The 15,382-nt window shown below is 39.9% G+C and overlaps 1 protein-coding gene across 1 annotated transcript in view; it reads right to left on the bottom strand.

The window, feature by feature from the left end:
* Positions 1-826: 826 nt before the first annotated feature.
* The window catches only part of LOC143926950 (uncharacterized), a 29,857-nt gene continuing 15,301 nt past the window's right edge, over positions 827-15,382 (bottom strand). The window contains exons 3-7 of the mRNA XM_077450980.1: positions 11,173-11,301; positions 9,790-9,811; positions 5,182-5,216; positions 4,320-4,366; positions 827-1,065 (exon numbers count right to left, since the gene is read on the bottom strand). Coding sequence (XP_077307106.1) covers positions 940-1,065; positions 4,320-4,366; positions 5,182-5,216; positions 9,790-9,811; positions 11,173-11,301 — 359 coding nt within the window. The 3' untranslated portion in view covers positions 827-939. The remainder of the gene's footprint in view (positions 1,066-4,319; positions 4,367-5,181; positions 5,217-9,789; positions 9,812-11,172; positions 11,302-15,382) is intronic.

The following is a 15,382-nucleotide window of genomic DNA, read 5'->3' as shown; positions in this document are numbered from 1 at the left end:
CCACGGTTTTGTTGTCGGAATGTCCGATCGTCTGTACGCGGCATAAGGGTTCCCTTCACTAGAGCTAAGGAGCCAAGCCCAACCCCTGAAAAACAACCCCCACACCATAATCCCCCCTCCACCAAATGATTTGGACTAGTGCACAAAGAAAGTTTGGGGTGGAGGAACTTGACTTCAACCTGATAGAACACCTTAGGGATCAATTAGAGCGGAGACTGCGAGTGCCTCACTTCTTAAAGGGGTTGTAAAGGTAATTTTTTTATTTTCTACATAGGTTCCTCTAAGCTAGTGCATTCTTGGTTCACTTACCTTTTCCTTCGATTTCCCTTCTAAATGTTTTTTTTCTTTGTCTGAATATCTCACTTCCTGTTTCTCCTCAGTAAACTTCTCACCATCATCCGAGCTGGTGGTTAGTCAGCCAGAACAGCTTACTGAGGAGGAACAGGAAGTGAGAAATTCAGACAAAGAAAACAAAGAAAAAAAAACATTTAGAAGGGAAATCGAAGGAAAAGATAAGTGAACCAACAATGCACTAGCTTAAAGGAACCTATGTAGAAAATAAAAAATTTACCTTTACAACCCCTTTAAATATGCTTCTGGAAGAATGGCCATAGACACCCTCCTAAACCTTGTGGACGGCCTTCCCAGAAGAGTTGGAAGCTGGTATAGCTGCAAAGGGCGGAGCCAACTCAATATTGAACCCTACGAACTAAGACTGGGATGCCATAAAAGTTCATGTGTGTGTAAAGGGAGGCGTCCCAATACTTTAGGTATTATAGTGTATCTATTACTGTATGTACGATCAGAAGGATCACTAAAAAAGACATAAAATGACCCCGTCCCACATGTTTATTTTTTTCAGATGAATTATCAGTCTATTCGGAGTGAATATTTCCTGTACAGAAGAATGACGCCATATCTGTGGTTTCCGCACTTCCTCTATGGTATGACACTGTATAGATCCATCTCCTGATAACACGGGGAAGTTGGCGTCCTCCGGATGTCTTTGTGCTGGAAGTACGTATAGTGCTGGTTCTCCATACTGTACAGGGCAATGTCCGAACACTAAAAGTAAGAAAAAGGCAACAAAGTGATGTCACAGGATGGAGAGACTCGATATTCCCATCACTCTTCTCATTAGTCACACATTACATTTATATATCCTGGAGGAAATGATTCCTCTTTAACATCCAATCAGATATTTCAGTTTATCTCCCAACTGCCACTGGAGGGATGGCATTCGGGATCTGATTGATCAGAGAGCATTTCCTCCTGGCTACCCTTCAGAGAGCTCAGAGACTACTGACATTGACCAGATATAACGACTGACACTGACTGGACATAATGGATGACTGATTGGATGTGATGAGTGACACTGACTGTAAACCATGACTGACAATGACAGGAAACAATGACCGATGCTGAGCAGACATAGCACTTGACACTGACCAGACACAACAACTGACAGCTAGGGACATCAGCACTGTGACACAGACAGAAATATCAATGACGTTGTTTCCCTTTGTGGTATTGAAGGCCACTGTGTCCAGTTCTGGAGTGTCCCATGTTGGTGGACGAGTGATAACTCAAAACTGGAATTCATGGTTCTGGTCCTCCCATTGTACAGAGAGCCTGGACTATGGAAATGTCCTTTGGTGGTATAAGGTTGAGGATGCCGGATGAATCAACACATGACGGCCTTACTGCAAACCTTTCACAGGAAATAACAAGCTGGTCAAACTCTGCACCAAAGAATAAATTGCCAATATACTGTATATTCCATATCTGGTCCTTTCCCAGAGGACAGCTCATCAAGGAAGGACAGGGATCTGGCAGGGAGGTCTCATTGAGGCTCCAAGCCATGAAATACATACGACGGACCCCTGGACACAGCGGCTGCTCTCAGGTTCTCTGCTTGTGTCCCTTGATAGAGGTGATGACACCGAGCAGTGACTGTGTGGGGCTTCTCACACTCCATCGCACTTCCCATGAACTGAAGAATGAGAATCTGCATAGTCGTTTACCTGCTTCTATGACCAATCAGTGCCACTGTCCATCACCGTAAGAGGATCTGCAGAGCGTGGACACCAGCCCCTGGGATTATAACTCACACCAATCTCCTGAGGTGATCACACACAATTCCACAAAAAATTCCCTTTGCTCTCAGCCCTCATCTCTGTCATGAGCCTCTTTGAGCCATGTAAAGAGGTCCTGTCACCCCCTAACAGTGCTAATTATAGTCAGGGACAAAAACATTTCCATAAACCCAGAAGCAAGCTTCACGATATATGAGTCAAACAAATGACCCACTGCACTGTTAAAATGACAATGTGGTTGTGGCCTAACACACAGGTAAGGAGAGCCATCCCGCCACCTTACAGTATGGCCCCAGGCCTAGTGCTAAGAGATGTCTGCTGGTCACTTACCTGTCTCTCTCCAGCACCAAAACCTCCTATCTCCTAAATTCCCAGAATGCACCAAGAGCATAGGAGGAGAGTGGGCAGTGCAGTGGGGCAGTGAGAGGGACCCACAGACAGGTAGAATGGTGGCCATATTTGACCTTGCTGTACCCAGCAACATGGTATCCATCATCTGTGAGATTCTGACCAGGATGATGATTATTTCCACCAACACAGAGGATTCAATACAGCACCATGGCATCCAACATCTGCGAGATCCTGACCATGATAATACCAACCAATGCCAAGGCTTTAAAAAAAACATAGTACCCTACAAAGATGATACTGATGCCAACCCACAGTGAGGCTTCAATACAACAAAATGGCATCCAACATCTGGGAGATTCTGACCATGATGATAACACAACATGGCATCCAACATTGATGATACCAGTGCCAACCATCATAATAATATCTACCAACAATGAGCAGCATCCCACATCTATGAGATTCTAACAGTGATGGTAATACCACCTAACACTGAGGCTTCAATACAGCAACATGGCCTCCAACATCTTCAAGATCCTGACCATGATAATACCAATCAACTTTGACAGCATGGCATTCTACAATGATGATGGCAATACCAACCTACACCAAGGCTTCAATACAGCAATATGGCATCCAACATATGTGAGATTCTGACCAGGATGATGATGATGATATCAACTAACAAAGAGGTTTCAATACAGCAACATGGCATCCAGTATCTTTGAGATCCTGTCTGACCATGATGATGGCAATACAACTCAACACTGAGGCTTCAATACAGCAACATGGCATCCCGCATCTGTGAGATCCTGACCAGAATGATGAAAATCCCAACCAACACTGAGGCTTCATTACTGCAATATGCCATCCAACATCTGCGAAATCCTGAGCAGGATGATGATAATAGCAACCAAAACTGAGGCTTCCATACAGCAACATGGCATCCAACATCTTTGAGATCCTGATCATGATAATACCAACTAAAACCAACACTGAGGCTTCAATACAGAAACATGGCATCAAACAATGAAGATACTAATATCAACCCACACTGAGGGTTCAATACAGCAATATGGCATCCAACATTGGTGAGAACCCAACTATGATAATACAAACAAACACCATAACTGAGGCTTTAATACATCAACATGGCATCCAGTATCTTTGAGATCCTGACCATGATGATGGCAATACAACTCAACACTGAGGCTTCAATAAAGCAACATGGCATCCCGCATCTGTGAGATCCTGACCAGAATGATGAAAATCCCAACCAACACTAAGGCTTCATTACTGCAATATGCCATCCAACATCTGCGAAATCCTGAGCAGGATGATGATAATAGCAACCAAAACTGAGGCTTCCATACAGCAACATGGCATCCAACATCTTTGAAATCCTGACCATGATAATACCAACAAAAAACAACACTGAGGCTTTAATACAGCAACATGGCATCAAACAATAAAGATACTAATATCAACCCACACTGAGGGTTCAATACAGCAATATGGCATCCAACATTGGTGAGAACCCAACCATGATAGTACAAACAAACACCATAACTGAGGCTTTAATACAGCAACATGGCATCCAACACACAGTGTGTGCAATCCTGACCAGGATGATCATACCCACCAGAGTATCCAACAATGATGATACTAATACCAACCCACACTGTGGCTTCACTACTGCAATATGTCATCCAACATGTTGGATATCCTAAACATAATATTACCAGTAAGATCCAATATTGAGACTTCCATACAGCAACATGACATCTATGAGATCCAACCTCTGTGAGATCCTACCCATGATGATGGTAATGCCAAGCAACAATAAGGCTTCACGACAGCAATAAATCTTACCAGCTGTTCCTGTGGTGTGTATCTGGTGTGAGCTACATCTGTGGACCCTAATAGAGAAAAGGAGGACATGGTGCCATCATCTATAGAAATTGTTGAATTATGAAGTATTTATGACGTTTCTCAGAGAATTCAAATATCATTAGTGATAACAATGTGTTTATTTATCATAAAATGTAATTGCCAAAAGATTTCCTTCTAATTGTATCAGAGAGTTTCCCAGAGTGGGTGTAGGTCACCATTGTGGTATTATTATATGGGTGGAACGTTTCATATCAAATATTTCTATTTCTAGTTGGATTTTCTACTGTATGTAATAATAATAATAATAATAATACATTTTATTTATAACGCACTTTTCATCAAAGGATCTCAAAGTGCTACGTGGTTATAAGAATATAACAAAAACATACATCTAACATAAACAAAAAAATTTGCTAAAAAGAAAAGTCTTTAGTCCTTTTTTAAAACAATCAGTCGATTGAGGAGCCCTCAGACTATCAGGTAGGGCATTCCACAAACGTGGGGCAGCAGACCAGAAAGCCCTACCTCCCATTGTCTTTAATCTAGTTTTTGGAATTTGAATAAAATTTCATTGAGTTGATCGGAGGGAACGAGATATATTTTGTAATCTACGAATTTCCTTAAGATAAGGTGGGGCATGTCCATATATGCATTGATGTGTAAGGAGAGAAACCTTTTACTCAATCCTAGCAGAGACCGGAAGCCAATGAAGTGATTGAAGAATGGGGGTAATATGTGTTATGTGGATGAGATAATTACTACAACACTCACTTCCAAAATGGACTAATTTATGAACAGCACATTTTTCTCATATATAATAACAGAAGAAATAGTTTCTTACTTTGTGTCATGAAGTCGGTGTAGACGATTGGACCTCTGCAACACAATGCAAGACATCAGTAACCTAAATCACATTTATATAGGTCTGCTTATTATACAGTAGAGTCTTTAAAGCAGCATTTCTCAATCTTTTTACCCCAGAGGATCCTTTAAAATAATTTACAGGGAACCCCTACTAAAACCAATTCATTGGTAATCAGTGGAAAGAATGTTCCTTACATTGGTGATCAGTGGGAAGAATGTCCCTTACATTGGTGATCAATGAGAAGAATGTTCCTTACATTGGTGATCAGTGAGAAGAATGTTCCTTACATTGGTGATCAGTGGGAAGAATGTTCCTTACATTGGTGATCAGTGAGAAGAATGTTCCTTACATTGGTGGTCAGTGAGAAGAATGTTCCTTACATTGGTGATCAGTGAGAAGAATGTTCCTTACATTGGTGATCAGTGAGAAGAATGTTCCTTACATTGGTGGTCAGTGAGAAGAATGTTCCTTACATTGGTGATCAGTGAGAAGAATGTTCCTTACATTGGTGATCAGTGAGAAGATTGTTCCTTACATTGGTGATCAGTGAGAAGAATGTTCCTTACATTGGTGGTCAGTGAGAAGAATGTTCCTTACATTGGTGGTCAGTGAGAAGAATGTTACTTACATTGGTGATCAGTGAGAAGAATGTCCCTTACATTGGTGATCAGTGAGAAGATTGTTCCTTACATTGGTGATCAGTGAGAAGAATGTTCCTTACATTGGTGATCAGTTAGAAGATTGTTCCTTACATTGGTGATCAGTGAGAAGATGTTCCTTACATTGGTGATCAGTGAGAAGATTGTTCCTTACATTGGTGATCAGTGAGAAGAATGTTCCTTACATTGGTGGTCAGTGAGAAGAATGTTCCTTACATTGGTGATCAGTGAGAAGATTGTTCCTTACATTGGTGATCAGTGAGAAGAATGTTCCTTACATTGGTGATCAGTGAGAAGATTGTTCCTTACATTGGTGGTCAGTGAGAAGAATGTTCCTTACATTTGTGATCAGTGAGAAGAATGTTCCTTACATTGGTGGTCAGTGAGAAGAATGTTCCTTACATTGGTGATCAGTGTGAAGAATGTTCCTTACATTGGTGATCAGTGGGAAGAATGCTCCTTACATTGGTGATCAGTGAGAAGAATGTTCCTTACATTGGTGATCAGTGGGAAGAATGTTCCTTACATTGGTGATCAGTGAGAAGAATGTTCCTTACATTGGTGATCAGTGGGAAGAATGTTCTTTACATTGGTGATCAGTGAGAAGAATGTTCCTTACATTGGTGATCAGTGGGAAGAATGTTCCTTACATTGGTGATCAGTGAGAAGAATGTTCCTTACATTGGTGATCAGTGAGAAGAATGTTCCTTACATTGATGATCAGTGAGAAGAATGTTCCTTACATTGGTGATCAGTGGGAAGAATGTTCCTTACATTGGTGATCAGTGGGAAGAATGTTCCTTACATTGGTGATCAGTGAGAAGAATGTTCCTTACATTGGTGATCAGTGAGAAGAATGTTCCTTACATTGGTGATCAGTGAGAAGAATGTTCCTTACATTGGTGGTCAGTGAGAAGAATGTTCCTTACATTGGTGATCAGTGAGAAGAATGTTCCTTACATTGGTGATCAGTGGGAAGAATGTTCCTCACATTGGTGATCAGTGAGAAGAATGTTCCTTACATTGGTGATCAGTGAGAAGAATGTTCCTTACATTGGTGATCAGTGAGAAGAATGTTCCTTACATTGGTGGTCAGTGAGAAGAATGTTCCTTACATTGGTGATCAGTGAGAAGAATGTTCCTTACATTGGTGATCAGTGAGAAGAATGTTCCTTACATTGGTGATCAGTGAGAAGAATGTTCCTTACATTGGTGATCAGTGGGAAGAATGTTCCTTACATTGGTGATCAGTGAGAAGAATGTTCCTTACATTGGTGATCAGTGGGAAGAATGTTCCTTACATTGGTGATCAGTGGGAAGAATGTTCCTTACATTGGTGATCAGTGAGAAGAATGTTCCTTACATTGGTGATCAGTGGGAAGAATGTTCCTTACATTGGTGATCAGTGGGAAGAATGTTCCTTACATTGGTGATCAGTGGGAAGAATGTTCCTTACATTGGTGATCAGTGAGAAGAATGTTCCTTACATTGGTGATCAGTGAGAAGAATGTTCCTTACATTGGTGGTCATTAAGAAGAATATTCCTTTCATTGGTGATCATAGGGAAGAATACCCCTTCCATTGGTTGTGTAGGGGAAGATTGCCCCTTACAGTGGTGGTGAGAATGGCACCCTTAAGCTCACCATACACCCTACAACATGGGTCTTCAAACTATGGCCCTCCAGTTGTTCAGGAACTACAATTCCCATCATGCCTAGTCATGTCTGTGAATGTCAGAGTTTTACAATACCTCATGGGATGTGTAGTTTTGCAACAGCTGGAGGGCCGTAGTTTGAGGATCCCTGCCCTACAATATGTATATATCTTTTATATTTACTGGTATGTAGGTAGTGCAAGAGTCACCTTGGTTGGATAAAGATTGATTGGATAGATTAGGTAGGATCTCATTTTGGACAGTTTTAGTAAATCTAAAGTTGATTGTACAGAGATTATACATTCAGATTGTAACCTCTATGACTTACAGACAGCGAGAAAGATAATTGGTGGCATGGCTCTGCCAAGTGGTATTGGCTCCAGAATTATGTATATACCATCAAACAGGAGGTCAATCAGCCCTAGTTCAAGGAACCCAACAATTTCTGGAGGAACCCTAGGAATTCCAAGAAACCCTGGTTGACAATGGTTGCTTTAAAGTGGTTGTAAACCCGTACAGTCCACTTTTTCCTACAGGTAAGCCTATAACGAGGCTTACCTGTAGCTACCGTGACTATTTCCTAAACCTTTTTAGGAGATTTAGGAGATTCCCCTTGCATTAGCATGTGCACTGAAGCAACGGCTTGTTCATGACGTTGCTTCAGCTGACGTGGCGTTGCAGTAGTGATGTAATCGCGGCTCTTCCCAATCACATCGCTGAGGCCCGCGATACCCAGAAATAACTCTGGGAGTGATGTCATCGGCCGGAGCTGTGTACGGGGACCGCTGCGGGGGCTTCCATCTAAGGTAAGTAGTTCATAATGAGCTAGTATGTCTTTTTTTTTGTGTGTTTACAACCACTATAAAGTGTCAATTTGGGGTGTATGCTGGGGAATCACAGAGGAGCATAGGCTCTCGTATACATAAACTAAGCAATATAATGTAGCGCTAAAACAAAAAAAGTGCTATGAAAATACGTGTAACAAAACACTTTAAAAAGAAAAAGGAAAAACTAATAAAGTCCAAATATTAAGTGAATACAATAGTCCATGAAGTCCACATAGGACATAGAATGTAGTGTTTTACACGGTGTAAAAACTAGAAAGTGGTCTTGGAGACATCTCACATCAGTGACATCTAGGTAGGTAAAAAGAAGATGGGTACTCTTACCGAAACCACCGGACCTCTGTGTGTGCACAAGGTCATACATGCATATATGGATAGATGAATCCCTGCAGGTCTCTCCGCCACTGGAATTGCTGTGGGTCCTCTGGTCAAAGAAGTAGTCTATATCATCCATGAAATTCCAATTCCTCAGGGGTCCCAATGGAATAGACGAGAAGGATCAACTCCAACCCAAAAAACGGGGATAGCAAACAAGGCCAAACTCATGCAGGGGACTACCACACCCTACGCGTTTCATCCCATAGGACTTCAACAGGGGCATCAACACATAGGACTTCAACAGGGGCATCAACAGATGCCCCTGTTGAAGTCCTATGGGACGAAACACGTAGGGAGTGGTAGTCATGTTCCCTGTATTGCCTTTTTTTACTATGTGATCACGTTTTTATCCAATCTTTTTAGTTTGTATTTGCTGATTTTATGCCAATAAACTGCTACCTTTATATTTTCATCTACACTGTGGGAAGCTGTTTTTCGTTTTTATCTCATATGTGATCCCCTGCATGAGTTTGGCCTCGTTTGCTATCCCGTTTTTTGGGTTGCAGTTGATCCTTCTCGTCTATTCCATCGGGACCCCTGAGGAATTGGAATTTCGTGGATGATATAGACTACTCCTTCTTTGACCAGAGGACCCACAGCAATTCCAGTGGCAAAGAGACCTGCGGGGATTCATCTATCCATATATACATGTATGACCTTGTGTACACACACAGGTCCGTGGTTTCGGTAAGAGTACCCATCTTCTTTTTACCTACCTAGATGTCACTGATGTGAGATGTCTCCAAGACCACTTTCTAGTTTTTACACCGTGTGAAACACTACATTCTATGTCCTATGTGGACTTCAAGGACTATTGTATTCACTTAATATTTGGACTTTACTTGTTTTTCCTTTTTCTTTTTAAAGTGTTTTGCTACACGTATTTTCATAGCACTTTTTTTGTTTTAGCGCTACATTATATTGTTTCGTTTATTTATGAATTTGGTCATATTCCTATGTAGCTGCTTGTTTTCACTTTTTTGGTTAGCGCAATATTTTTTTCTCTTTATCTCGTATACATAATATAGGGAAAAAAGGCAGAACTTACACATCCTGGGTGGGGGAGGATGCTGTGAAGAAGAGAAAGGCACAATGTTATAGAATATGAGAAGCTGCGATATTCCCTATACTGTATGTATACTACATAGAATACAGATCCCCATATATCTACAATGATCCGTCTATGACCATCTACTGTATCTGTCCATACATTGAAGACTTGGAACATGAGAATCTGTTATACCCTATATATGCTATAGACAATACAGGCCCCCCCCCCACTTAGATACAATGACCCCTCTACGACCATCTACCTGTCTGTATACTAAAGGCATGTAACATGAGAAGCAGCAGGGCCATCTTTAATATTGATTGGGCCCTGGGCAAAAATTTTCTTAGGGCCGCCCTCAACACATGCAATTTCACACTCCACCTTCTCTGAGACGTAAAATAAATAGCAGCTAGACTTAAAATCAGTTTACTGTATCAGATCAGGCAGCGATTGCGATAGGTTGCTAGAGGTTACAGCATATCATTACTGCTTACTGACTGGTTGCTAGAGGTTACAGCACACATCACAGCTCACTGATTAGTTGCTAGAGGTTACAGCACTCCTTAAGGCTCACTGATTAGTTGCTAGAGGTTACAGCACATGATTTCTGCTTGTTGATGGGCTGCTAGGGATTACTCTACAGTAATACTGCTCACTGGATGCTATTGGTTACAGCACATAATCTCCTCACTGCAGGGAGGGATGATATACATATGAATGCTGCCTTTATTTACATATCAATGCCGTTGGCCTCAGCTATTTACATATACATGTCACTGCTATTTACATATGAATGCCGGTTATTTACATGTAAACACAGGGTCTGCAGGTGAGTCATCTGTACACATCAATAGGGCAGAGCTGGGCAGTATTAGTAGCAGCACTTCACACTGAGATATCAGGACACAGCACAGGACTAAAACTTCAAGGGACAAGGCAATGTAAACTGGGATAGTTGGCAAGTATGAGGCAGCTGCTTTGGGTCCCACAACAAAGACGGCCCTGAGAAGCAGCTTTATCCTGTGTATACTATATAGAATACATACCCCCCATATATCTACAATGACCCCATTGTGACTATCTACCTGTCTGTGCACAGAAGACACAGGACATGATAAGCTGTTATATCTTGCATATATTACACAGATTCCCCCCCCCCCCCCAATATATCTACAGTGACCCCAGTGTGACCATCCACAGTACCTCTACATATCTGGTCAGTCTCTGCCGAGGAGGTCAAAGTGTGGAGGAATCTCCAGAGGGACATCGTGTATACTACAGTATAATCTGTTCACCCGCTATTCTTCCCCACCTGTATGATTGGGCAGATACAAATTCCTACCATCACATGATAATGTGGTCCTCACTGGTAGTACCTACCTTGTTTGGTGTACACACAATATACAACCACTGACATGAGCGACAGAAGGAGGACCCCGCCAACAATTCCACCACCAATGATGTCCCAGCGCTGGAGACCTTTACCTTCTGATCCGTTATTTGCAGAAGCTAGTACAAAAGCAAAAGGTTTCTTTTATTTTCTTGAAGAAAAGCAAGATATATGATAGTAATTGAGCAGAAGATATACATGTTGTTGGTCTGTAGATACAAAGAGTGAAAACTAAACAAATCTCACAGACAGTCCAGAAACACACATGTCTCCTCACTTCATTCTGCTTCTTATCTCACATTTCTGATTCTGTTCCCTTCTGGATCTGTAATTGACATCTGCTCTCCCCCCGAACATGTCCAGGCTCTGTTCACAACAATCTGGTTATAATGTCTGGTATGGGATACAGATGTGATTTTCCTCATTTAAGCAAAATGGTAACTAATTAAGGTGTATTTATCTCCTATGATCCTGAGCTCCATCTAGTGGCTGTAATGCAGCATTTTCTCAATTCACTCTCCGTTCATTATGAAGGATTCTACCTTGACTACTGTCCATAATATTTGAGGAACATTTGATCAGAAGAGAAAATAACCTAAAAACATTTGATTCTGCCCCCTGCCCTCAGATCCCACCCCCTTTCCCTATGTGAATGAGTAGGGGGTACCCCTACTCATTCACCAAAAAAAGTGTAAAAGTGAATAAAGACAGTGCAAGAGTATTTGACAATGTTCCCCAAAGTCGATCTATCGTCAATCACAACGCAGCCACCACCGCCGACCCGGAAAAAGAAATGCTCCGCCGTCAATGAAGCCTAGCCGCCTACTGCAGGCTCAGCTGTTTGACAGTTCTTCTATAGGTAAGGGGTGGAGCTAGCTGGGCGACATCACCTGGTGGGTTGGTGACTTCACTAGGGGTGGTGCAACCAGGTGATATCAGCAGGTGGCTCTGCCCCTTACCTATATAAGAACTGTTAAAATGGCGGTGCCTGCAGTAGGCGGTCAGCTTTCGTTGACGGCGGAGCTTCTTTTTTTTTGGGGGGTCCAGTGGTGGCGTCGTTGTGATTGACGATGAATCTACATCGGGGGGACATTTGTTGACAAAAAATCTCTATGTGTTTTTATTACTTTTTGACACTTTTTTAGTGAATGGGTAGGATTACTATGTACCCGATACTCATACACATAGGGGCGGGATCTCAGGGGGCCCCCTTGTCAAAGGGGGGATTCAAGATTCTGATAAGCCCCCTGCCCACACAACCACAGCCCAAGGTTGTCAGGAAGAGGCCCTACCCGACGGGAGGGGTGCGTCAGTGATTGGCTGTGCACTGTTTGCACTGTGGCATTCTCAAGGGAAATGACTTTGAGAATGTGACGTGACCTGTGACGCAACGCGTCTGGAGGAGGAGCCAGTGACGCCAAGCCTGCAGTGTAGCAAAGCACGGGGAGGCTGTGAGGAGGAGTATAAACTGACAGTTGCCATCAATCCATGCTCCAAACAAAGAGAGGTTTTGTGAGTGGAACGACGTGTGTGAAACAGTTCATTTATCCTTGCAGCATCACGCTATGTGTTGTCTCTCTTTTTTTTCCTTTGTATGCAAACCGTGGAAATAAGAGGAAGTGGAAACAAGTGATTTAGAGATATATTCAGCACAGTGTTTGAATGGTGCAGGGGCGGGATATCTATGAACTACCTAGGCTAATGCAAACTGCTATATTTAAAGGTGCAGTAGGTCCTTTACATGGAAGTGTTGGGATTGTTTAAAATAACAATTATTTGTCATTTATTTTATTCATCCATCCCTTGGGACTGCATAAATTAACTATTTGTCATTTATCCATCCATCGCGCAGCAGCCTATTTAAGCTACTGGCTGAAAACTTTTTTCTTTTATTTATTTATTTATTTATTTTTTATTCTGCTCATTATTGTTTGTTTTTTATGAAGCACATCTTGTGAAACAATCCATACGGATTTATGTATGCGGTTTTTGCTATTAGTCCACTAATATTATTGTTTAAATAAATAAAAACATATATTAAGTTAATAGTACTGTAGTATGTGAGGTCGATGGTTGTTGGACAAAACTGTCACAAAAACAAAAAACAAAGACAAATTGAAAAGCGAACAAAACAAAATGATTGTTAATCACAGCAATAGTACAGAACAATCACCACTACTGATACAAGAGAAAAAAATCTATCTATCTATCTATCTATCTATCTATCTATCTATCTATCTATCTATCTATCTATCTATCTATCTATCTATCTATATATCTGTCTATCTGTCTATCTATCTATCTATCTATCTATCTATCTATCTATCTATCTATCTATCTATCTATCTATCTATCTCCTATCTATCTATCTATCTATCTATCTATCTATCTATCTATCTATCTATCTATCTCCTATCTATCTATCTATCTATCTATCTATCTTTCTATCTATCTATCTATCTCCTATCTATCTATCTATCTATCTATCTATCTATCTATCTATCTATCTATTTATCTATCTATCTGTCATGGACACTGGCTGCAGGAACCTTTCCTGCCACCATTCACCCTGTTATTTGTTATTGCTATATTCCTCTTTTTGTTACATTTTCGAGAGACGGTTTTCTTGGATTTGTCCAAAGACTATTCTTAGTTGTTTAATTCTGAACAATACATGTTCATTGAAAGAGCTGGCCACATTGGCCTCTGACAGTCTGAGATTGCCTGCTATTGTATGTTTGATAAGTTTCACCCTTGTTGCCGGGCAATCTGTTCACCTGGGCTGCTTTAAGTGCTGCATTAATTAACATGTTAATTATATCGTTGTGAGCTAAGTAGTTGCTGAGGGGGGAGTAGCCATGAGTCAGCCCTACCTCGTTATCTAACCCCTTGTGTTAAAAAGTGTATAAAAATGCTGTATACTTGTCCAATAAATCAGTCCATGTTCAAACTGTGTAACTGAGCTAGTCTTGTCTGGTTCTTAGTTAGAAGGTCCAGACTGGAGGAAGCAGTGTACTGACGTAAGCACTCAAGCAGAATGTGGGATGGGGTCCATCAAACTATCTATCTATCTATCTATCTATCTATCTATCTATCTATCTATCTATCTAGTTATCAATTATCTATCTATCTATCTCTATGTAGTTATCAATTATCTATCTATATATCCATCTAGTTATCAATTATCTATCTATCTATCTAGTTATCAATTATCTATCTATCTATCTCTATGTAGTTATCAATTATCTATCTATATATCCATCTAGTTATCAATTATCTATCTATCTATCTAGTTATCAATTATCTATCTAGTTATCAATTATCGATCTATCTAGTTATCAATTATCTATCTATCTCTATGTAGTTATCAATTATCTATCTATCTATCTAGTTATCAATTATCTATCTATCTATCTATCTATCTACTTATCAATTATCTATCTATCTACTTATCAATTATCTATCTATCTATCTATCTTTATGTAGTTATCAATTATCTATCTATATATCCATCTACTTATCAATTATCTATCTATCTATCTTTATGTAGTTATCAATTATCTATCTATATATCCATCTACTTATCAATTATCTATCTATCTATCTAGTTATCAATTATCTATCTATCTATCTATCTAGTTATCAATTATCTATCTATCTAGTTATCAATTATCTATCTATCTCTATGTAGTTATCAATTATCTATCTATCTATCTAACTAGTTATTAATTATCTATCTATCTATCTATCTACTTATAAATTCTCTATCAATCTATCTAGTTATCAATTATCTATCTATCTCTATGTAGTTATCAATTATCTATCTAGTTATCAATTATCTATCTATATCTATCTAGTTATCAATTATCTATCTATCTATCTATCTATCTATCTATCTATCTATCTATCTATCTATCTATCTATCTAGTTATCAATTATCTTTCTATCTAGTTATCAATTATCTATCTATCTAGTTATCAATTATCTATCTATCTCTATGTAGTTATCAATTATCTATCTATCTAACTAGTTATTAATTATCTATCTATCTATCTATCTATCTATCTATCTATCTAGTTATCAAGTATCTATCTATCTATCTATCTATCTATCTATCTATCTATCTATCTATCTATCTATCTATCTATCTATCTATCTATCTCTATGTAGTTATCAATTATCTATCTATCTATCTACTTA

Source organism: Lithobates pipiens, unplaced genomic scaffold (genome assembly GCF_037356315.1).
Source record: "Lithobates pipiens isolate NorthernLeopardFrog02 unplaced genomic scaffold, aLitPip1_a1.2 Scaffold_23, whole genome shotgun sequence".
NCBI classification, from domain to species: domain Eukaryota; kingdom Metazoa; phylum Chordata; class Amphibia; order Anura; family Ranidae; genus Lithobates; species Lithobates pipiens.
This window is presented reverse-complemented; position numbering and strand designations above follow the sequence as displayed.